General features: G+C 38.7%; 1 protein-coding gene across 8 annotated transcripts in view; it reads left to right on the top strand.

Moving 5' to 3' along the window:
• Positions 1-24,188, top strand: part of LTBP1 (latent transforming growth factor beta binding protein 1) — a 201,735-nt gene that overhangs the window by 172,099 nt on the left and 5,448 nt on the right. For 7 of the 8 annotated variants that reach the window (XM_066993883.1, XM_066993888.1, XM_066993882.1 and 4 more), the window contains 6 exons: positions 4,355-4,537; positions 5,935-6,021; positions 9,236-9,364; positions 10,693-10,833; positions 13,168-13,338; positions 23,606-23,728. In XM_066993883.1, coding sequence (XP_066849984.1) covers positions 4,355-4,537; positions 5,935-6,021; positions 9,236-9,364; positions 10,693-10,833; positions 13,168-13,338; positions 23,606-23,728 — 834 coding nt within the window. The remainder of the gene's footprint in view (positions 1-4,354; positions 4,538-5,934; positions 6,022-9,235; positions 9,365-10,692; positions 10,834-13,167; positions 13,339-23,605; positions 23,729-24,188) is intronic. The other variant, XM_066993884.1, reaches the window with a different exon arrangement.

Raw genomic sequence — 24,188 nt, 5'->3', positions numbered from 1 at the left:
TTACTTTTAGGGGTCTAGGTACTTCCTTCTGTTTAGATTTCACTTGATAGAAGTTCATCTGTTAGCTGTGTCCTAAAGCAATCCTCTCAGTGTATGTATTGGGAAATCTACCCCATATTGTCACGTACAAAGAAGAGTAATTGTGCTAGGTTTGATTGTGTTATTCCCCTCCTGTGTGCCCTGCCATTCACAAAATGTAACAAACAGTTAAGAAGGAAGAAAAGAGGAAGGAGGAAAGAACTAGTTATTGTGTACTTCTGTACCTCTTTGTGCCTAAGAAAAGAAGATGCTTGTTTTGGATTACTGAGTCTTCTGATTTATTCTTTAACAAGATTGCTAAGGCCATTTATTATGAACTTATAGCAAGTACCAAGCTGAATGCAGTTAGAGTAATAATCCTTATTAACATTTTTAATTATTTCTGAATAAGCATATGTGTAAGCATAAGTATATCAGCAGGAATCTGGCCTACATACAGAAAGGTCAGTAAGATCAGAAGGTTGGATTACAGTTTAGGCTATCAAAGGATTCCAGCGAGAGAACTCCTCTAAGCTATTCGGGCCCACTTAGGGGCCCGCCTACAGCTAATTTAGGCATTTTCTCATGGTTACATGAAATGTGATCAGTTATTTAGGGCAAGATGGTTAAAAGTATTTTACTAAGATTTATAGATGAAAATCATAGGTTTGGTGTCCAAACATGGTATGAATCCTTCCTAGACTGTTTTGTATTAAAACAAATCCCCTCCAATCTAACCAACTGCCACTACAAAAAAAAAAAAAAACACGCTACCAATAAATCTGATCCTGAAGCTTCCTCAAAGCTAGAAATTTTGTGCCTGAATACAAATTCTAACCTTCCTAAATTCTAATGTTCTGCTTTAAGACTTTAAGGGAAACTCTTCATGCTTCTGTTATTTTTTTTACAGTGGTATGTGCATGTTTTTCTAAGTTAAATCACAATCTGAGTTTGTCATGTATGAACGTGGTCTTAGATAATGTTTTTAAACATGTAATTCCTGAATTGTGTGTTTACGTGTCTCTGGACATACACTACACACATTACATGTTGCAGCTTGCAACATGTGGAGCCAGTTGAGAGATCTATAAGAGTGCACCCTGACTGTAGGCACATACCAAATGTATTTTTATTGTGTTCTATAAAATCAAGTTCAGAAAGTATGTTACTCAAGCCGTTTGCTCAGTCACCAGAGTATTTGCTGAGGTTTTAGAAGTCATAAACTTGTTATGGTGATTTTCACTTTAGAAACCACCTTACTGATTCCAACAGTGAACAAGAAGCAGTGGTACAGGGTTGCAATATTTAAGGTCCCATCAGCTCTCTATATGTGGTAATTTTTGTTTGTTTGTTTGTTGTTTTGTTTTTCACAGATCACTGTCATTCAGGCCATTACTTAGGCAAATATATGAGTGTGCCGAAGTCTAAGCCTATACTAATATCCTGATCATCCACTGAATCCTATGACACTAATGCACTTTTTTGCATCACATTCTGAAATACATTGTTGGATCAAAGTTATATTAAGGCATATAAATATATTTCTAATTAGTACTTCATAGTGCAGTCTAGTAGCAGCTATATAGAACCTCTCTTCTAGGCTGTTAATATAACAGTCATATCAATAACCTGATAAAATTATGTTGCTTTACCAGAGTACCTGAAGTAGAGAGATATTTTACATTTTCAAACAACAACAAAACACCTGAAAGAACCAATTATATGAAAAAAAAAGTATCGATTTCCTATCATATTTGGTCAAAATATTTAGTAAAACTACTTTCAAAAACAACCAGTTAGCTAAATGGTTAATAGTGTATGAAAGAAATTATAAGCTTGTAGACACAGACTGGTCTTGGTTAAAAAAAAAAAAATAATAAAGATTTGTGTCTCATTTGCTTTCCAAACATTCATGACGCCTGCTTGACTAACCCTCAGTCACAGCTGTGTAAACAACAGACTTTTAAGCCGCTGAACAGATAATGGGAGGAGAAACGCACACATCATATGTAAAATGGGAATAAACAATCACACGAGGAGATTTCCCTCTTCCTCCTGAGGCAGCTTCTGCTGTTCTCTCGCTGGTAAACAGCGCGAAAATTGCCATGCTTTTTCTCCTGTTTAAGCTTTTGGCTTTGATTCAGTTAGACAGATGGCAAATGGCCAAGGAAAATGTATAATTTGGTGGCTCGAGTACCGCTCTCTCACCTTGGAATAACAGATATAGTTCAGTTGAGTTTCTGTGACACACGATAGCCTTAACTTAGTTCCTATTGGATAGCAGCTGATACCACAAAACCACCATACTTTATGAAATTCAGCACATTATGGAAAATTGTAATTATCTGATGAGGGGAGACCACAGACTAAACTAACAAAGATGAAAAAAGCACTCAGCTGGGTGTTTCCTTTAATGTACAGCTTAGTTATACTGGCAAAAGAGCAAAGGAAAATTTGCCTCGTAGGTGGCAACATTGTACTAAATTTGAATGGAGGTGTCTGCCAGCCCCTCAATCTCCAAAAACAGACACAGTCACTTTTCTGAGGAAAATAGAAATAAATCCAATTGTCTGTTTGGAATGAGAAGCCAAAAGAACTATTACACACGTTCATACTATTAAAGTGCAATAATAGGCAATCATAGTGGCATTTTTAAACCTGCTTTTCTCAAAACGAATCTAGTATTTGCATGCTCAGTAAAGTTGCCTTGCCTCATCAGCTCGGGGAAATGAGGGTGGGCAGGGATAACAGGCTTGAGATAATGAGCTGGAGTTCATTTAATTCCTTCCGCATCCGTTGGACAATCACTACCTTCAAGTACCCACCTCACAGCCGTTATTTTTAATGTGGATGGGACTAGAGAAAAGACCCGTTCTGTATCTGGCATAGACAGCCTGAGCTTTACCTCCATGAGACAGCCAGACGGAGGAGCAGATGCAGAGGTCTGCTGAACTTGGTGCTCCCAGCTGTGCAACAACTTGTAAGCTGGCCAGCCTCAAATATTTTCTTAAAAAGAGCTGCAAGGCAAAGGTGGAGTATGTACTACAACTGTTCAGGTCTTACTACTACTCTAGCATTTTGAAACATGCTGTCATTCAGGTGTAAAATAGCTTTAATTCCCACCTGGACATGTGTTACTGTCTGCTGCTTGCTATATTGTGCAGCAGGCTGAGAAGAAATGAACGAATCTCAAACAATGGAAAATCAGCCAACATGCAATAATTTGTAGTAGGTTTTTATGAATATTTCTCAATATTTGTTAAGTGCTAGACATAAAGAATGTCCCAAAAGAAAAGGAAATTAAACAGTCACCTCAAAATGTATCTAAAGCTCCTGAACAAAGTTTTGGTTTTGATTAACAAATATAAGCAGCTCTGTTACCTCATGGATGGCTTATGAAAAGTTTTTCGTATTCATTAGGTTTGAATAACAATCCTATGTGATAGTTTCTACTTCTGAGCTCTTGAGGAGAATTTTTGTGGAAGTGCAAGGTTAGATTGGCAGGATTCTGCACATATAGAAGCTTTAACTATGTATTTATTTTCAAACTCACTCCTTCATGTACTTAAGGAGCACCTTGCTTTAGAAAGGTCTTTGACTATTAATAGGGTTTCTTTGTTTGTTTGTTTGTTGTTTGGATCTATGGGAAAAGAGTATTTTACCTCCAGTCCTTGCATTTACCATCAGAGGACCCACTGAACTGCAAAAGGCAGGAAGTACTATTTCTTGGCTGTATGCCTGTAAAGCCTATTTTAAAATAAAACACAGAGTCAGTTAACTTAACATCTGCATTATATTCCTCTACTTACGATTGAGTTTCACAGTTACTTTTGTGAAAATCATAAAAGACCTTGTTTTCAAGTGTGGACTGTGCTTTCTTCCCAGTTAAATTAAAAGGAAATATTAATTCTTTTGAGAATCCATCCTTTTCAGTTTGTGCCTTAGCTCCTTTATCTGTAAAATGAGGTTGTAAGGTTTGCTCACCTCTGTGAAGGGCTTCAAGATTCGTACATGGAAAGCATCATGTTGGACACGATAGTTAGGTACTTAAGCATGCTAGCAGGTAGTTCATGCATCACTTGAAAGTGAAAAGGTGAAGAATTCCATTTTCCGTCAAGTTGGAGAATAAGTCTGGAAAAGAACTGTTATAAATTCCCATCATTCTTACTAAGAACAAAAAGGTTAAACCAAAATTTGTGCTTAACTATTTTCTTAACTAGACAATGCTGCTCTCCACTGTGGTGAACTTCAGGGGTATTATGGCTCTCCTAATTCTTCTATAAAAAGGATGTATTTCACATGTTATCTTATGTAGTTGTTCTCTTTTCTCTTTTAGAATTGCCAATAGAGGCCGATCAACATGAAGATGGAAAGAAAGAGTGCTACTACAATCTGAATGATGCTAATTTCTGTGACAACGTGCTTACGTCTAATGTAACCAAACAGGAATGCTGCTGTACTTTGGGTGCTGGCTGGGGTGACAACTGTGAAATCTTCCCATGCCCTGTCTTTGGAACTGGTAAGAGGAGGCTGTCTATCCATTTGTAAAATTTTGAAGCATTGTGTTTATGCTAACATTAGCGTGCTTTGCCATCAGAGAAGGCTTACCCATTAAATCCCATATTTTGTAAAATATAGACATGACTTATCTGGTGGAGACTTTCACAGAGGAAAAGTCAGTAGGAATACTTCATATCTGGTGTAAATCCATTGGCTTCACTGCAGTTACCCTAGAGATAAAAGTGGCCTGTTACAGGGCAGCGTTATCTCCAACTGATTTTAAGCAAAGATGGATTGTCACAAAAGTTTTTTCCAGATGCTTTAGTGACATTTTAGTTAGATTTTTCCCACAAGCTGGGAAACAAAGGTAACCATTACAATGTTCTTGAGTCTGCAGTTATTCTTTGTAATGTTGTTTCTACACCACTATGAATTACTGATGTATATTATGGCATTAGTTTTACGTTTTGCTACTTACTGAACAATACAGTTAATCATGTTGTCTGCGGACCATTGTTTAACTTCTAAATATTAAATTAGAAAAACATAGCCATACTATAGTTGTCACAAATATTGAAAACAGTACTTGAAACATAAACAATGATGGCTGAAATTCAGTATCCAGCTGGAAAAAATCATGTAAGAGAGAACATGTATAAACTTTTTGAGATTAAACACTAAAGATTACTTTTCACATATATGTATCATCTTGTTTAGTTCCTGTTGTAACTGTAGTTTAAAATCACTAAAACCGTAGTGAAATGTGTTAAGAAAAGATTCTGCTTGGTTAGGATTACTTGATTCTGTAGAACCTCCAAGATGCTTTAAATAATTTCCCTCTGTAATCGACACCATGTTCTCCTGTTGCAATTAATTAGTGTTTTCCCTGTTTAAGGCTTGAAGAATGTGCACAGGGGGTTGTATCTCAGTTGGGGTACGTCTAGATTGTAGCTTGCAGTATAGCTCAGAAAGGCCCATGCTAGCTTTAGTTAAGATAATTTGGCTACTGGTATTGTTATAACTGCAGAGCACCATGAAACACAGCAAGGATTATATTCTCCTGCCACGAAGCAAGGGAAACTAGTTTCCTTGGAGCTCTGTGATGTTTGGGTTCCCTAACTCTTCTTTTAAAGGCTACCTCTGCAAACTCAGGGGAGGGCAAAGTTGGGTGGTAAGCGGATGGTTGGACCAAATGATCTTGGAGGTCTTTTCCAACCTTTATGATTCTATGACCAACATCCCCCATTTATCTAAAGGTGTGCATGATTGCCTGATAGATGTGAATAAGGCAAAAGATTGCCTCAGATTTCTCAGACTACCCTGAAACACACATGTGATTCTGTGATTCTGTAATGTAACACATGTACACGAGTAACTTTCTGAACAGCATATGTTTTTTCTCTCCTTCTCTTCTAGCTGAATTTACTGATTTGTGTCCTGAAGGGAAAGGTTTCATTCCTTCTGGAGAATCATCTTACGGGCTTCTTGCTGAGAATTACAAAGGTCAGTACTGACTTGTATTAAGTTTAATTATTTCAGACATTCTGGTAGTTGATTGACTAGAAATGTGAGCCAGCAAAGTAAACATATTAATTCAAATTTTATAAGGTGACAAAACCAGCTTGTGATATGAAACATTACTGAAAATCACTGTTTGATGGACAGTTAGAATATTAATTGTACAATCTCTGTAATATTCTGGTTTATTTTATGTTAAGTGCTACAGACTGTAAGAATAGGTGCTGATTCTACAAACCTCAAATACTAATTTCCATATGAAAATCTATGAATGTAAATTTGTAGATAAATGAGTTGGGAGAGAGAAAGTGTTGTTAAACATTAGACCTACAAGTGAGGATGAATATAAAAACTGAAGAGAATTGCAGCAACGGCATTTTCATTACAGAACTTCATGAAATAATTACTGAACAAAAGACTAGGGAAATGTGAGTGACAGAGTCTGTGGGTGTGGACAAAGGGGAGTTGGCATCACTAAGAAGAAGAGTTAGATCAGTGAAATTCCTTTTTAAGTTTGAGACGTAGCCATCCATATCAATAATTGGCGAAATTAATTTTCCTCAGCATATGGTGTAAATACACTGCATTTATTAGCTAAAATGAAATCAAAATATTGTCTTTGGGTTACATAGTAGTTACAGTATCTTAAAAATATATACAAATTTTATATATTTGTACCTACTAGAATCACTGTTTTACAAATCAAAAGCTTTATGTAGAAGTTACTGTGTATTCACATCACAAAAATATGCAGTAAAAATTGTTATTTTAAAAAGTGTAATACTAGTAGAGGCATGTTATCACGTGGTTGATAGATAAACATTTTTCAGAGTTGCTTCTAGCTAAATGATTGCTCTGTCAGACCTAATTCTGAGAGATGACAAAAACTGGTAGGACTGAAAAGATTTTTTTCCTAATGATTTTTATGTGTACTTTTTTTGAACTACTCTTCCTCACTGACTAGGACACTGCTAGGTCAGTTTTCCTATCCAGTTACTGAGTTGACCACGGCTAAGTTCAGTTCTCTGCCCTACTTGTATCTTTCTGTGTTATTCTCATCAAGTATTTCTTTATGCCTTGCCTTGCTTTTCACAAAATGAGGAAAATTCTACCTCTTTACCTCGCAGGAACTTGAAAAAGATACTAAAGATTATAAGGGACTAATACACAAATTCATTCAAACTCATGTGGGTGTTTAAATAGGGTGCTCGTGTAAGACCTCCACTATCTGGAGGTGTCTTGTTTGTCCTCCAGCTTAGATGGGGTAAAAGAAAATGTGTCATGGGATGAAAGCAGACCTGAGATGGATGGCAGCAGGGGCGAGTGTTTGCTAGGCTGACAGTTTACATCTAGACGAGTCAGGACGCTGTCACAGAGCTGCTCTTGAGGGACCTAATATTCTCTGAGAGTATTTTTACTTGGGGATTGTTTAAGTGTATTATTTATCTCTATAGAGATTTCTGTATAATATTTGCAATGGGGATTTGGTACATGCTGTGTGCGCAGGATAGGATGTCCAAATGTATCTCAGACAAAATCTGCATTGTTTTTGTTGTGCTACCTCAGGGTTGATAATATCTCTAGCTACCGTAAATACTGAAGTGTGGAAATACTGCATCTGGAAATATCTTCAACAAATCCTTGCCACAATAAGACTTTTTCTGTTTTCAATATGTTTATTTTGTAATAACCTTAGGAACGGCACAGAGGACAGACAAAAAATGGACAAGTAGTTTTAGTAATTTGATATTTCTCTGTTACACTAACTCATGTTTCTGTTGCTTTTGTCCGTAAGCTTCTGCTTGTAGGACCAACTCTGATTTTCTTATTTGATATTATCTATCAGAAGTGAATACAGTCAGCTAGCCTTCCTTGAATTTACTCTCAGGTTCTCCCACATTTCCCCAAACACTTACCCTTGTTCCATAGCAAAAAGACATGCAACAAATAACATTTCTAATTAATCTTTGCATTGTTCTTGCTGCTAAACGGTCAAACTTAACAAACAAAAAATAATTAATGTTTGAAGCCACTTAGTGGCTGGAAGAGTGACTACAAAGATAAATAGCTTTATAGCTCTTTCAGTTCTTCTGGGGAAGTAAGCATTTGAATAATTCACCTTTCAAACTTCTGTAGAGCTGGAAATGACAGTTTGGGGCTAAAATCTATACTGCCCCAGAGTAAATGGTGAATAGTCTATAGAAGGCTGTGGAATGAGACAGTTGGTATTGAGCGGAGAATCACACTCTGCATTTTTATTTTTTTTATTTTTTTTTTGCTATTTTTAATATCAGCCTAGTTTTAGCAGACTATTCTAGCAAATAGATCTAGTAAATGAAAGTAGGTTGGAAAAAAGGAAGTGAATGGAATTCCAGCAGTAACAAATACATAAATATAAGGCTGGGAAAAAATGTGTACAACTGTGAAAAGGTATGTATGAGCTGGCATACAGTTGATGTGAAACCTCCCTGAAAACGTTTAGCCTCATTTGAAACTGTGATAGGTTGTCAGCTGTCACTTGGTGGCTCTAGTAGCTGCAGCCTTACATTTAGCAACAGACAATTATTCCTATCTGTTGGGAAGCCTCCACTGAACTATTTTACACAGGTCTGAAAAGCTAAGTCACAAGCAGTGCATATTTGAGGATTCTCCACCATGCACAGCAGTCACCAAACTGCATGGAGAGAGGAAAGCAGTCACAAAGTCCCTAAGCATAACTGCTTAGTTAGTTTTGTAGTTAGATGATGTGATTTGATTAGATTCATGGTGGGAATCCCGTGGGTAAAGCAAATAATACTGGAAGATAGAGGCCAGGCCATGGTCTTAAATCTGTTTTGCTTGGAGCTAAGAGTGATGTGGTACCAAAGGGAAGATGAGACCTGCAGGCTCTCTCAGTGGCACAGGCTTTGCTCTGTTCTGTAGGCAATTTATCTACTGTGTGTATGCCACAAGAGTGATTCTGACAATAGAAAGGGAAAGTCATGGTCCACCAGTTTTCCCTTTTGCATGCTGGCCATCTGCACACCATTGCCTCTTCCATACCATGTTTGTTTTTCCTATGGATATCGGTGCTGCTGGGGCCCTCTGTTTACAGTGTTGTTTGCTTGAACAAAGACATGTACAGGCTTTATTCCATCTTGCTCCTCTGCACGGCCTCATGCTGATTATAATAATGCAGCTTTTAATGTTTTCTTCACAGATGCTGATGAATGCCAGCTCTTTGGACAAGAAATCTGTAAAAATGGCTTCTGTTTGAATACGCAGCCAGGTTATGAGTGCTACTGCAAACAGGGCACGTACTATGACCCTGTTAAGCTCCAGTGCTTTGGTAAGTTTATTTAAAGTGGTCTTGTCACTGTAATGGTATGCAGATGGGCAAAACAAGCAGATTTGTACAGTAGAATTCCCATCAGAACTGCGGTACTCCCAGTAAGGGGAGGAACACAGGGCCTCCGAACTCCTGTAGTAGCAGTTTTTTAAGAGGCACTGGGTCACTTCCCTTCCCGTCTGCTTGACTGGGCAGCAATTCAGGCTGACATGGCAATGGCATGTAGAGCAGAGTCTGCTTTATTTGCTTCCTTTTTCAGAAAATTGTTCCCAGGAGTTTGCATCTCCAGAGCAGTCCCTTGTGCTCTCTTGAGTGCAAAGGGTGGAGCTGCTACCAGCCTTTAGGCAGGCAGCACAGAGTGATGGTAGGTGGCTCCCTCCTTATATACATACTGCTGCTTCACTCTGACAGCTACAGTTTAGTCTTCTGTTCTTTGTACGTGGGGTGAGCAGTGAAAGACAGTGTGTTGTGAGCCTACCTTACACTTCATAAGTGTGCTGTTTTTAGTATAATACATCAAATTAACACAGGTATTTTTTTCAAGGACAGATTGTTTTCCACAAGGAGTTAATATGCAATGTGAAATTACAGTTCAGGTCACTGATAAGCTCAATTTAGTCTGCAGAACCTTGTACTCCTTTGGTTCAGGTATTCAACTGAAAATTGCTCATAACTGTGACCCTGGCTTTTGCTTTGTAAGCAGAAAACCATGCATAATGTGCACAATAGCATAATAAAAGGAAGTAGTTTTTGCAACCACAATAAAAGTTTAAGGTTACTGGGTTTAAGATTATTCTTTACAAAGGTTGGTTGGTTTTGGTTTTGTTTTCTGATTTAATGTAATTTATTTTAAGTAAAATGGTCTGCTATTCCCTTTGGGCTAAATCTCTGCTTTTCTTCTCCAACCCAAACTAAGGAATGAAGTATCGTAGCCAGATAAGTCAATCCTTTCTCCCATTGAGCTCATGAAAACTCTCAGAGATCATGCCTACCTCTAATGCCTGCTGGTACTGTCCTAAGGGGATAGGAACTTGGGAACCAGCTGCAGCTGTGCTGGATGCAGGATATGCCTGGCACTACTACCACAGCAAGCCTCCTCATCCAGATGCTCCCTAGTTTTTGAGGATTAGAAGTCAGCATCCTGCTGATCTGTCTGTCCTTCTCCATGGGCACAAGCAGGAGTTTGCTGCCAGCAATTGATATTTGTGATAATTAACAGAAGACATGCAGGGAAATCTGCTCCTAATATAAGAAAATATAAACACTGATTAACACAATGGGACTGCTTTGTGCTGGCTTTCCTTGATACATTTCCTTCCATTTTAAAGACACGGATGAATGTCAGGACCCAAACAGCTGTATTGATGGCCAGTGCATTAACACAGAAGGATCTTACAACTGTTTCTGTACACACCCAATGGTTTTGGACGCAACAGAAAAGCGGTGCATCAGACCAGCAGATTCAAGTGGTATGACCCCATTATATATATTCCTGGAGTGAATACACCTCTATGAGGTGGTGCTGACATGGCTACAGAACCCAGTAAGCTTAGACTGGGTTGTTTTGGACCAGCCTACTCTTTTTTTCCCAAGAGGATTTTGGAAGGCAATGCTTGAACCATCACCTGTTGATCCAGAAAGCATCAAGATGTAGGACTCCACAGGGTCCCACCTTGCCAATAGAGACAGGAGATTGTTGGAAGTATTAATTGAGATTAGGCTTGTGCTGGGGAGTCTTCAATTGCTGATTCACCAGCTCTGCATCTGCCTCTTCCAGCCTTGTAGGTAAAGAGGTGTAGCCTGCCTGCTGTCTCCTGGGGTTTGACTGTGGGCTAACTCTGGAGATTCAATTCAGAGGGAGTGCATGCTTTTTAGGGAAGGAATAAAACTAGGAATAACAGGGTATAGAAAAAAATAGCTCAAATTATATCTGTGCTTTCAATTGATTAATATTTGATGTATAACAAGCTCATATTTTCAAGCTGTGAGCTGCAACGACACTATTTAAATAAAGTTATTTCTTTTTCTTTTTATTTCAGCAGACGCTGATTTCAGAAAAAAAAAAAAAGATAAATATTCTGAGAATCTTAGAAACATTTCAGAAATCCAGAGCATTTCACAGTCTGCACAGCTTAGTCTATGCCATGCATAACTTTGGAAGAAACATTATAATGTGTTTGATAAATATTGGCATTGTATAGCCATAATCCAGACCTCTGCTACCCTCTTTGCATTTTCCTCAGATGCTTCTGTGAAAAGAACTGCGAATACAGACCAAAAGCTGCTTTAGTCACTCCAAATTATAGAATTATAGAATTTTGAGGAGCAATATGGTCATCCTCTTGCCCAAAATGGTGAAAGAATTACAGCACTTTTATTGTTCAATCGTCAGTTAAACAAAGCAAGAGCAAGATTGTTCTTTGGTTTCATCTAGGATTTGAAGGAGAATGTAATGGCCCAAAGGGTCTTCCATCATGCTACACTGGGGCCGATACAGCAATGATCTTCTCACCCAGCTCAAAGCACTCAAACTTTGTATCACCACTGGCACTGTCCTCCCTACCACAGAAGAGGACGCAGGCTGGTTCCTTTGCTGCCAGCAGAATTTGGAGTTGGCTGCAGGGAACTGCTGCTGCTCATCACTGTGTGTTCTGGCAAGTTCTTAGCAGAATATCTATCTACATTCTGGTAACCTTTGCACTTGCAGAACAACACACTGTAGGTTTCAATTCTCTACATACCCATGCTCCACTGCATCTTGTTGAAGCATCATGTAAAAATGCAGTTAATACATTTGGCCAGACAAAACAGACTCCTGGTTTGTGACAACACTTATTTTTCATTGCATGTTGGAACAAAATCAAAACCTTTTAGATGTTTTTACAAAACAATTGTGCTGCGGTGTTTACTTCCCAAGTAGAAGATTAAGTTTTCAGTTCCTCTCTCTCTGATCAGCAGTGATCAGAGAGTGCTGGGACTGGGAATTGTTCCTACTGAGAAATTTGTCAGAACTAGTATGCCTCTGAAATATTCCAGCTTTGACAAAAATACATGTTTTTGTTAATGTTTGTAAGAATGTGACAGTAGTTCACAGCAGTATTCTGTCTCTAACAATAGCTATAAGCGGCCGATTAGGGACCAGCACAGCAGATAAACAGTGCTTCCCCTCACCCTCCCCAGCACTCTCCCACCCTCCGGCTGTTTTCAGCTGAGGGGATTTCCTGAGTCTGAGGCAGTTTGTGTGTTCAGTTAATGGGAGTCTCTTCCAAGTATTTGTCCAGTCTCCTCTTGAGCCCATGTAAGATTTTTCAGCTCTGCCCCAGCAGTAACAGCTCCTTCTGTTGCCATTGCCAGCCATATAAGAAAAGCAAAATAACTATTTTAAAGGGTTATTCCCTGGATGGAGTTTCCCAAATATCTACCTCTGTCCTAACACTGTTTATATAGAGCTGTGCAAAGCTTCCATGAGAGCAGAGCTGAGTCAGTCTTAAGCATTCAGCAGTTTTCATTTTTGGGTATCCAACCTAATGTGCTTTTAAATTGACCTAATAGTGCCACTGAAAAATCAGAACGTTTTAAGAGTTTTGCAACACTGAACACTCAAGGGATGAGTCACGAAGCATTTAGAAATGGTCATGACTTCCAAGCTTAAATTTGTATTTAATGAAATTTGTCTAGTCTTGGATTCATGAGAAGTTAAAGCTAGGTTGATCTCTAACCTCTATTTAGAAAATTTTGCGTTACCCAGTATCTTTTTAAATAACAGTGCTGCAAAGATGATGTAATGCTGTCTTCTCCATCAGAACAAACTGAAGAAACTGAGGTCTACCAGGATCTTTGCTGGCAGCATCTAAGTGATGATTTTGTTTGTAGTCGACCTCTGGTTGGAAAGCAGACTACCTATACTGAGTGCTGTTGCTTGTATGGTGAAGCCTGGGGCATGCAGTGCGCGTTGTGCCCTATGAAAGAGTCAGGTAAGGAAACGAACATTTCAATTCTTGGTATGAATTCTGAAATACTTAATCAGTTTAATCCCTTGAATTTATATTTAAGCTAATATCATAAGAAAGAATAAAAAAACCCCAAACCCTTCAAGAAGTAATGGAAATTGTTCTCACTAGTTAAGGGAAGACATTACAGTTCAGATTTTTAAAATGTAGCTACTTTTATTTTTTTGGCGTGTATGGGACCCATTTCTTTCAGGTGGATCTGTCAGTGATTGAAAATTAGGTCCCTGGTGAAAATAAGAGGTCATCTTAAGGGTAGCACAATTCCTTACTGTGACTGACAAATTAAAAACTACCTCTGAAAACACAGACACAGTTCACATGCACACACACTCTAATAACTCAACAGGCTAAATAACCATTTCCAATTTTTGTTGCTGGCATTATACATACAGATGCATTTTCAGTGTGATGTTCTGCCAGGCTGGCTGCAAACAGATGTGTTTGCTTGATAAGGATTTGCTGAGCTGAGGTTTAGAATCACTAAATCAAAGAAATAGTTGTTATTATATGGTTATATGCTCAATTATTGTGAAATGTATAGATGAGCAGTTTAAGATGAAGGAAATGGAGTACCAGTAAGGACCGAATATTTTGGAGCACAAGCTAACAGTCATATTTTTTAGATGATTACATTTTGTCTTAGCGTTTAGAAATCAGACATTGTTCCAAGATACTTCAAGTAGAAGCTGTTTCTCGTGGTGACTACAAAAGCTAAATAGACACAGAAAGAAATGTTGTTATTGACACCTGGACTCTCTTCTGTGAGCTGCAGAAAGGTGAAGAGACTGGTTGTTTGTCACTGTGCCTGAGATGATGCTTCAGTTCCTTTAACAGCCCTGGTATACAGAGTCTGGTACCATACTAACTTGTGTGCAAGCAGTGTAACTTCATCACCTATATAAACTATTTCAAGGCCTAGTTTGGATGTAGCTTTCTAAATACAGGGGTGTCTTTCAGGAATACAGCTTTCTGGGTAGGAATAGCGTGCTGCACAAGTAAAGCATTTTATTCTGATCATACTGGATTTTTATTTGGGCATGTGTAACCGTCATGTCATGGCTATAGCTCTACGTGTTTCACTTGTAGTGAGAACCCTGGAGTTAAAACTGCATGGAAAAGCTCAGCAAAGTATTAATACAGCTGTGCTTGCGTCTGCTTGGGTTTTATGTTTTTATAATTTACTTGCAAGGTCCTTGAATCTGCTCATATATGTCTTTGCTTGTTTGAGTTTGCTTTGGAAGTACAGCAACCGAAAAAAGTCTGATTTTGATGATGTTGGCTGGCGTAACTGGTTAATGCTCACCCCTGAAAGAGACTGAAGAATAAAAACAGCATGACAATAGCTGGATTTATAAGATATGGAAATCTCTGAAATGTGTTTGTCAGAACAAATCTTACAGGAGGACATTTGCAGACATGGAATTACTACACCTAACAGAATAACAATTGAAATGGAATGAAATGTTAAATATCCCGAGAGAAGTACAAGAAGCTGTTTCTAGTAGAGAGAGTTCAAGTAGGTACTAGACATGGTTCTGAAGATTTCTAGCTAGTTAAATGTAAATTAGGATAAATCTGAAAAAGAGCAGAGAAGGACTACCAGGATAGTCAAGTTCAGTCTGAACACATTCAGGCTTGACATTAGATGGGTTTTGATCCATTCAGAATCTACATGATTCTGGAGCAACAGCTCTGTGACAACAGTGGGGTGCAGATCCCAACTAGCTCTATGAAGGAACTTAAGCAATTTGTATAAAAAAAGGTGTGAAGGATCATGATGGGTAACATGATGCTAAATATCACTTGGAGGATCCTCAAAGCTGAAGAGCGTTATGTTGGGCATTAAATTCTTCATCCTCCAGACTTGATCATTTTTATGCGAAACTTTAATGCACATTGAAAAATATCTGCTTTAAATGAAACTATAAGGCATATTTTGATCCCAGATAATTTAAGTCATTACTACAAATTGGAATATAGAGGGTTAAAAAGAACAAAAACATATTGAATCTTCAGTATGTCAGAAAAAGCATGTATAAGCTTACATCTCTTAGTATAAGTGGTGTATGCTCATGTGTCCTCTCACATATATGCATGTGCACACACAGAAACCTGGAAACTTTTCTGTGTTTTCAGGACCATTTACCGAGAAATATTTGAAGCTGACTGAACTGAATAAATGATTCATTTGACGTGTCTTCAGTTCATAGCACTTAAAGTGATATCATTGGCTCAAAAGAGTGCTTTCACACCTACAGGGCAGCAGGTCACAGGTTCAAGTCCTGGCTGGGGAACCTGGAATTTCTCCATTTTCAAATACTTGTGTATTGTGTTGGCCAAATTTACTACCGAAGGTGTTTGCTTACTTCCCAAGTTAGGGGCATTCTGAAGATTTGTGACACATGTTAAAGAAGGGCCGAGGATGCAGAAAGTGTTATCACTGGAAGAGTTTCACCATGAAATGGGTTAGACCATAAAAGAAATCATTCACTGATGTGTGGTTTCTTTTTACCTTGTCTATACTCTGTCCATGTAAGGTAATTAAGATGTTGCAGTTAGAAAGATACAGATAAGATATCTTAATCTTGTGTGTGAGGATCTAGATGTTGCATTTAGAAGGAAATACAGTGCTACAGCCATGAGTGATACATCTTCAAGTCCCTTCTAAAACAAATTAATGTTTTAATAACTTGTGTCCCAGCTTTTTTTGAATGCGCTTTCATATCTCATTACAAGATCTCAATGTCCTGTTTGGATAGTATCCAGCATAAAATGGGTGGGAAGATAAAGGGCTTATATAAGAGTTGATACATATAAATGAAAAAGAAATCCAGCCATTCATCAGCATGAAAATTGAATTTATGTATTGCTTGCATTTCTGAAAAATACTAACGGGAATTCTACCTTCTGGTGCTTAATCAAACAAATCCCCTTGAAAATAACACTAAATATGCAGAGCCTGAGACAAGAATTAGCACCAGTTTAAGTATTAGAACTGAACAGCAACATTTTTCCAACAGTAAGGCCAGTAAGTGTTTTGGTGACACCATCAAGGAACAAACTTAAAATGCTAGTTCAAAATCCTGATCAAAATAGTGCAAACATCAACTGTAGTGATGTGATTGAGTACATCTTACTTGTACTAACAATTTTGCAGGGTAGGCCTTCTTGTCGTTAGAAGAAGGAAGCGAGGACAGATAGATTTCAATTACATTGGTTCTAACATTGCAATCTTATGATATCATTATATTACAGATAAAGGCTTTCACGGATTGCATTCAATACCTAAAAGTTAGGTACTCCTTCTGGGATTACTGTGTTCTTAGGTTGTACTTGCACAAAGAACTTTTAGTAATTATTTTTAAAGAAATCTCTGGGTTTCTCAAAAACTCATTTGGGGTTTTAAGTGCCATTTGCAATCTCTAATAATTGACAGATTGAAGAAGCTTGGAAACTTGGATGTTTTTTGTTCTAGATAACAAAAGCAAAGCATCCTTTCTTCATTGCAACCACCCTCAAAAAATATCCTGTTGGCCAACCTGCCTTCAGAAGTTCTGCTTCCATGCTCAATCTACTGTTAGCATTGTGAGACCCAACAGTCTCCATATGGAGTCCATGCTCTAGTAACTGGCAGCAGGACAGGCTCCAATGGGTTTAGCAGCTGAGTCAAAGTATACATGCCAAAAAACAGAGCAACTGGCCAAGACTGAAAAAATCTAGAATTAGGCCAGATACATCTCATGTTAACCTGAACATGTAACAACACCTGCATTAAATACCTGCTGAGCCTCCCGAAGCTCCTGCGACACCTTTAGGGGAATGGATTTTATGCAAGGTGTATTGCTGCAGGGTACAGTAAATTTGAAGGGAGGAAGATACACGTGAAAGTTAGAAAATGTTGAGCAAGGTAGTGTGCCAGGGTCAGTGTTTAATTTATGGAGGCTGTCTGTTTTTATATTTGTAAAATGATCTTCAGAAACCTGTCTTGGAATTTGTTTTTGCAGTGCAGTACCACCTTTGTTTCAGTAGATCCCTTAGGATGCAAAGAAGGTGGAATTAGTGCCTGTGATCTAAAGATATACCAGTCTGTTAAGGGGGATGTCATCATCTTCCCTCCCCATAGGTAGCTGCCCGGAGAAGTTCTGATATGGAAAAAAAGTGGTAGGACTAGGCTTCTGCATTTCTTACAGACATTTGAATAGCTATTTAGTGAGGATGAGGGTACACTGCTACATCTATAACTAAGAACTTTGTGGTCTGACTACTAAAGTAATGTCATGTAGACATTCTTGGGCAACTGTAGACGACACCACTGTTCAGTTTCAGTGTGTTTACTTTTTTAACCTTATACATACATTTTACTCTAAGTTTTAAGTTCTAGTAGTTTGTGGTTGCATGTTTTTATTGGAACCGTTTTATATCTAGATGATCTGCAGAAATGACAGCAGTAGAACTCCCGTCAGTAGATGTTACAGGAGATGATACCTTCCTGGTTGAAAGTATCTGTGCCCATGGCAGGAGGGTTGGAACTGGATTATCTTTAAGGTCCCTTCTAATTCAAACTATTCTCTGATTCTCTGATTCTATGTTTTCTGTGACCAGGAATCACAGAATGAACTGCCGCATACTCATGCTGCACTTAAAAGTTTCTCTTTATCTCCACCCTAGCATTTGCAGAGCCCAGACCAGGAGTACTACTGAGGGTAGTGGGTAATGTGAGTTGTCTGGGTTATTACATAATGTAGGATTTCTCTTGGCCAATTTCACATTTTCTTTATACAGAAACCTGCATGTGTGTTGGCCGTACCAGTTTCCTCTTCCATCAGAGAAGATAAATAGGCACCCTGAGGGTTAGATTCCTCTGACCTATTGTAGACATCTACTTCAGGGTGAAATGGAGTCTAGACACAGTTGTGTCTTTCAATGGGCTAAGAAGGAGCACTGGATGATGAACTCAGGTGCAGACCCTTGGAGGTGCCTACATGTGGTGGTTGAACTTTACCCCTTCTGGCAGAACAGATTGTTTGGGTTGCATTCTTGTTGCATGGAACTTTGTGTATCCTTTGTAAACACTGTGAGTTAGTTCTGGGCTGAGCTTCCATATTATGAGAACATGTTGTTCCCTCTGAGTTCTGGCTAATGTCACTCATGAAGATCTTGAAGTACAGGGAAAATCGATGTGTGTAAATGATGAGTTTCCATCTGTACTCTTTCACGATGGTAAAGATCAGCAGGGAGGCACTGAACTGATTTCTGGAGACCATTGTTCATCTTTCCATTTAGGATGGCATTGTGCCTGCTTCCTTTCTGGTAAGGATCCTGGACAAATGAATTACCTTTTGGGCACAGAAATAACAGCGATCGGGTCTTGAATATTTAAAGTCTTATACTCAGTTGTGCAGATTTTTGGCTGCTTTCATTTCCGTTGATGATTTTTGATGCTTTTTCTGAGGTCTAGCAGGGATACACAGAATAGCTTTGGAAGGGTTTTTCTCATGGAACCTCACATTCCAAGCACACATTTGAATCAGCAAGGAGTTGGAAAGCCATTTGCAAAGCCATGGAAGAAAGAGCTTGACTCTTACTACAACTTTTAACCATCTCCCACAAGCAGTAGGAGAAAAACTTGTTTTAGGAAATTTGAGCAGCCTCAGTTGAAGAACATAAGGTGACTTCCAAAAGGTTTTGAAATAATCAGGTTGGTACTTCCTCCACTTTTAACAAGAATTTTATATCCATTGTGAGCTTTCCTCAGCAATTTCATTTAGAGTTTCTTCATGCAAAGACATGAATATCCATCTTATCTCATGAAAAAGTCCTGTAAGACTGGTACCCTTCCCTTTTTTTTGAGTACCAAGCATTGTAGTATATGTATGAATGCTGTCCACCACAAACCTCATCATGTTTTATGAATGACATTGATGAAATTACCTAAATTATCAAACAGCACAATCTAAACGTAGAGCAGAAATATTTCAGCTGTGGTTCACAGATGATGCAATCTCCTAAGAGAGCAGAAACTCAGCCTATTCAGACTGATGTCCAGAACCTCTGATTGGGAAGGGACATATATTACATGTAATAAATGCTTTCTTGGCTTTGTCTTTCTCTCCAGTGATTTCTTACATAGCAAAACTGTTGCATTTTTAAATAATTTGAAGGAACTGCCACGGTGTTGATAGCCTTGGCTCCTTTTTTGTATGTGTGATGGTGACAGTTCTGAGGAGCTGGAACAGAAATAAAGCTTGCTTTATAGGCAGGAGGGAGGATTGGCTGTGGTGCATTTGTTTCACGGTTTTGTCAGGAAAAGCTTTTTTAGTGTAATATTTCATTGCAGATGCATGAAATGCAGAATATGTTTTCCAACTAGAGAGTTTAGAATTTTTAGGCCTCCAGGTGAGAATAAGGGCCACACAGGCCTGTGCAGTTACAACTATATGCAAATTAGGTGCACATTTGCACAGCTGCACTTGTGCTAACAAGCACCTAAAAGCGGTCAATCCTTCCAATTTATGTTTTGTCGTCTCATCAGCCTAGCTTTCACCACCAATTATGGCTAACATCTGTGCCAGTACGCATGTGCATCTAGCTGTAATCCCATAACACACTTGTTTTATGCGTACACATCTGCCTTAGAAAATGTCCTTTACATTTTTGGAAGCCTACATCAGCTTCCTTTTATAATAACTGTCCTAAATTATACAATAAACTGTCTCAGTGCTTCATTTGCAAGTTATGAGAAAAACACCGAAACACATGGGGTGACATAGACTAAATCATACTAAAAACAGCCTTTTTTCTTCTATAACTGCAGTTGTATTATTACTGATCGCAGCCCGGAGACGAGCTAGCAGAGAAAATGAATACGTGTAAGAAAAGGTTATACCATTGACTGTCATTACAGAAGATGCTTTATTATTTTTCATGAAAGGCTATTTTGAAAGTCAACATTAATTTCTGTTACAGCTCAAATGTTTTTGTCATTCAGGGGTAGGTACAGGTTTTTCCTTGCTGGCTGTCCCCTTACTGCTGCCCTCTTGATGCACGTTTCCTCTTGTCATCTCCCTAGGGCAGGGTTGGGCTGCTCTGTCTTTTGTATACTTGCTGCAACTTTCTGTGCACTAGTCAGGCTTTTACCCATGAATCCAGCACTCTGTTCATTTAATTCTCTTCCCTGGAAAACTGTGACCAGTGTAGCGCAGTGACCCAAAATGTACTATTATTAATTTGAACTGTAGGAACATAGGACAGCAAGGGTAAAAGTTTAAAACAACAAAAATTATATGTACACATCTGTTTTGCCATAACTTGTTCTATCATCCAGAGGGGGAATCTAACAGGTTTGTTTTTACCAGCATCCAAGTCTCTAGCTGACCTTAGTTCAAAACACTGGTTCTCGTGATTTTTCCAGAATGCGTCCCTCCTAATGCCTTTCAGTCTTTGTACTCTCCTCTCTGCCCACTCTTTTCTTTGCTGAAAAAAAAAGAAAAAGAAAAAAAAAAAGAGAGAAACACAACAAGGTGGCACGTTGTTATTCGTCCTGAATTTATTCTGCTCATGATTTCTGCTGTTGCTCTGCATGGGTTTATCTCCTGAGCACCTAGGAGCTGAATCAATGCATTATAAAAGACAAGAGATAAAGTTTACACTACATGCACAACTAAAAAGTCAAAGACTATTATAACTTCAAAATCATCACAGTATGTATCAAAACAAGCACATAAATTATAAATAGGTAGTATAGGCATATACATTGTAAAGCAACTTAAGACTAATTAAATGCTTTGTGCACTTCTGTATGAAAGCTACATGTACAGATAATGTATAATTTATTAAAGGATCAGATTGCATTAACAAATAGTTAATTAAGCATAACAGGCTCCAAGGGGTTAACAGACCATTACGGTTACAACAAATACAAAGTTTACAGTATGTACTAAAACAGCTCTTCATCGTTTTGTAGCCACTAATTTACTTATAATGAGACCTAAAAATGCAGACATTCAGAATGTGACTGGCAAAGGACTGGTGTGGCAGGAAACAAGCTTCTTTTGTCAACATTTCTTTGTTCTTCTTTAGATAATAAACAACATTCCATGGGCAAACACGCAAGATAAAACAGTCTTGCACAATCTTCAAATTATCCTACTATCACGTACATGAGATCTCCAGCACTATAGATTTTCAGATGTTCTCTGACTGCTTCCTTCAGGAGAAAAACGTTGTTTCCACTATTGTTTTTTACAAAGAGCAAACCAAGTGGAGAGTAATCTGAAAAGCCAGTTTCCGGCTTCTGTGCAATCCTTTCCATAAGGTCACGTTCACCTGGAAGAAGTAGCGATCCCTCAGACCCACTTGCCTTGTCCTCTTGCTGTTTGCTGACCGGTTTCGTCTGGTCATTTCTTTCACACAGGCCAGTTGAATTAATATTTTGTAGTAGTGCATCTGTGAGAACGTACTTTTACACTTCTGCACAGCTTTTGACTGTGTACATGTCAAAATTCCTGAGCACGCTAAGTAGCTCAACACAAAACAGTGGAAGAGTCAGTCCGAGATGATAACCTCGCTGTCCCCATATACAGATGTGATTTGGGATCAGATGAGAGGATGTAAAAATACCGGTGTTTCTGGTGCTATTAGACAGCTGCTAGAACTGTTTGTGATCATAGTAACTCAGTGGGAAGCTATGCATTAAGGGAAGTAGGCAATACATGTTATAGGTTATTTTCTGATGATGGCTTTGTTTCATTTGAGTGTCTCTGTTTACAGTGTACTTTTTCACCTGGGAGAGGGGAGGGTTGTCTAGATAGTGTATACATATTATTCTGGAGGGGCAAAACAGAGGAAATCACCTTGCACTTGAAGCAGAAGGTGGTGAGATGTACAAGGATTTCTAACTTCTGTGGCAAGTTCATTTTGCAGACTTGGACAGGCACCCGTGACAGTTTTGCAAAATGCAGACAAGCTTTGCCCTTAGAGCACAGGGTTTGGCTCTCAAAAGAGCCAAGTTGTTGGCCACAGAATTCAAACAGACTTTTTGAGCGCCTCGTTCTTTTTGGTACAAAATGAAACCATCCCAGGTGAAGGAGATACGACCTGTGAAAACAAAACAAAAAAAAAAAAAAACAATGCTGGGCAGCAAGTGGGGCTGTCCTCTGGACTGTCTAGAGGCAGTCTGGATTTATCCGACTATTTGCTGTCTGGGACAGTTCAACACAGCGTGAGGTTTCTGGCTCTGTAACCATCTGTAATTCTTGGATTTTGTATCTGCTTAGGGCTTTTTTTCCTCTCTCTCTTTTGGTGGTTTTCTTTCCCGTCCATGCTCTGCCTGATTCTCAGAACATCAGGCAATCTTCACAGAATCAGATGCTAAGTAGTCTGTAGCAAGTGTAAAGAAGCACCTGGACTGCTGTATTTTCATAAAGTTTCTATTTTCAGATAAGTTGTCTTGTATATTCTTTAGTAAATGGTAATGGATTTTTTAAAAAAATCAAGCTCCATACACCAGCATTTCAGACATGGGCTCTGACACCTCAAGTGAAGAGTTTGGTACATTTTAACTTGTGTAGTCTTAGAACTACAGGGGAGAGGCAGAAAGTCAGAGTGTAACTATTTCATCTGTGCTTTTCCCCTTGCCCTGACGGGTTTGCAGCCAAGGAGACTTTGAACAGCATTAACACTTAAGCCTGCGGTTTGAAGAAACAGTTTGCAGAGGAGCGTGTGCTATTTTGGAAGGGTTTTTATTCTGTGATTTCTTCAGGTTGGCTGGCTGTGCCAGAAATATGGCCCCACCTGCTCCAGTTTGCTTCCTTTGGGGTGGCTTCTGCCAGCATCCACAATGGTCTGGGGGAGCCTTTATTATACCAGTGAGGGCTGTAACCACAGCTAGCCCTGGGCCAGGGGTGCGCTGGTGGTGGGATACACGGCATCCCTCTGCTCAAGGCAAGAGCAGACCAGAAGAACATGACCCATAACTTTGGTACGGTTATTGACTCAAATCTATCCCTGGTGTTATCCCTATTATGACTTAATAGTCTGTATTTGGCTCGTTACATTTTAATGACATCCTTCTTGAAGAGAGACTGCTTTGTGGAAATTGCAGATTTATGGTGTTTCTAGGAAGATAAGTTTATTTCCAGCTAATATGAGCCACAACACACTGGGACTAATGCAATGCAGCCTGTGTTACAAGTGTGATTAGTTTTATATCCTATTTTCTTTCTCCCCTCAGAGGATTATGCCCAGCTGTGCAACATTCCTGTTCCAGGATCTCGACGTCCATATGGACAAGATGCTTTGGTTGACTTCGAGGAGCACTACACTCCAGAAACTAATCCATACTTTGTTGAAGACCGTAAGCAAGTTTCTCTGTTATGTAAAATACTTGAATTGAGGGTTGTAACTTGGATTATTTCCCTGTAGCTGGCTTCATTCTTCTGTTTGCTTCTGAGTAATGTGGCCTATTTATGTTTTAGTTATTCCTATGACATTAGCTTTCGGTCAGGTGTTCTGGTTCAAGAGCCAGTGTTGTATAAGAGTCCAGTTGGGCTCTGAGTACAACGTTAATTTTTAATACAGTGGAATAGTTTGTGCCAAGTGTACTAAATTTATATTTACCAACAGATTTACAGCTGAAGGTCAAAAGGATTGCCAGTTTTCCTTCTCACAAATTAATTTTCCGTTGGAGCATGGGACAGATTTCTTTGGAGTACATTTAGTTGAACAGACAAAAACAAAAAGGGGAAGAAAAAAAAAAAGAAAAAAACCTCCCTCCATCTCCATGCCAGTTTTCCATGATTTTCCAGCAGAATTTA

The sequence above is a fragment of the Anser cygnoides genome, chromosome 3 (genome assembly GCF_040182565.1).
Source record: "Anser cygnoides isolate HZ-2024a breed goose chromosome 3, Taihu_goose_T2T_genome, whole genome shotgun sequence".
In the NCBI taxonomy this organism is placed as follows: domain Eukaryota; kingdom Metazoa; phylum Chordata; class Aves; order Anseriformes; family Anatidae; genus Anser; species Anser cygnoides.
The sequence above is the reverse complement of the archived record's forward strand: the minus strand, read 5'-3'. Positions and strand labels throughout refer to the sequence as shown.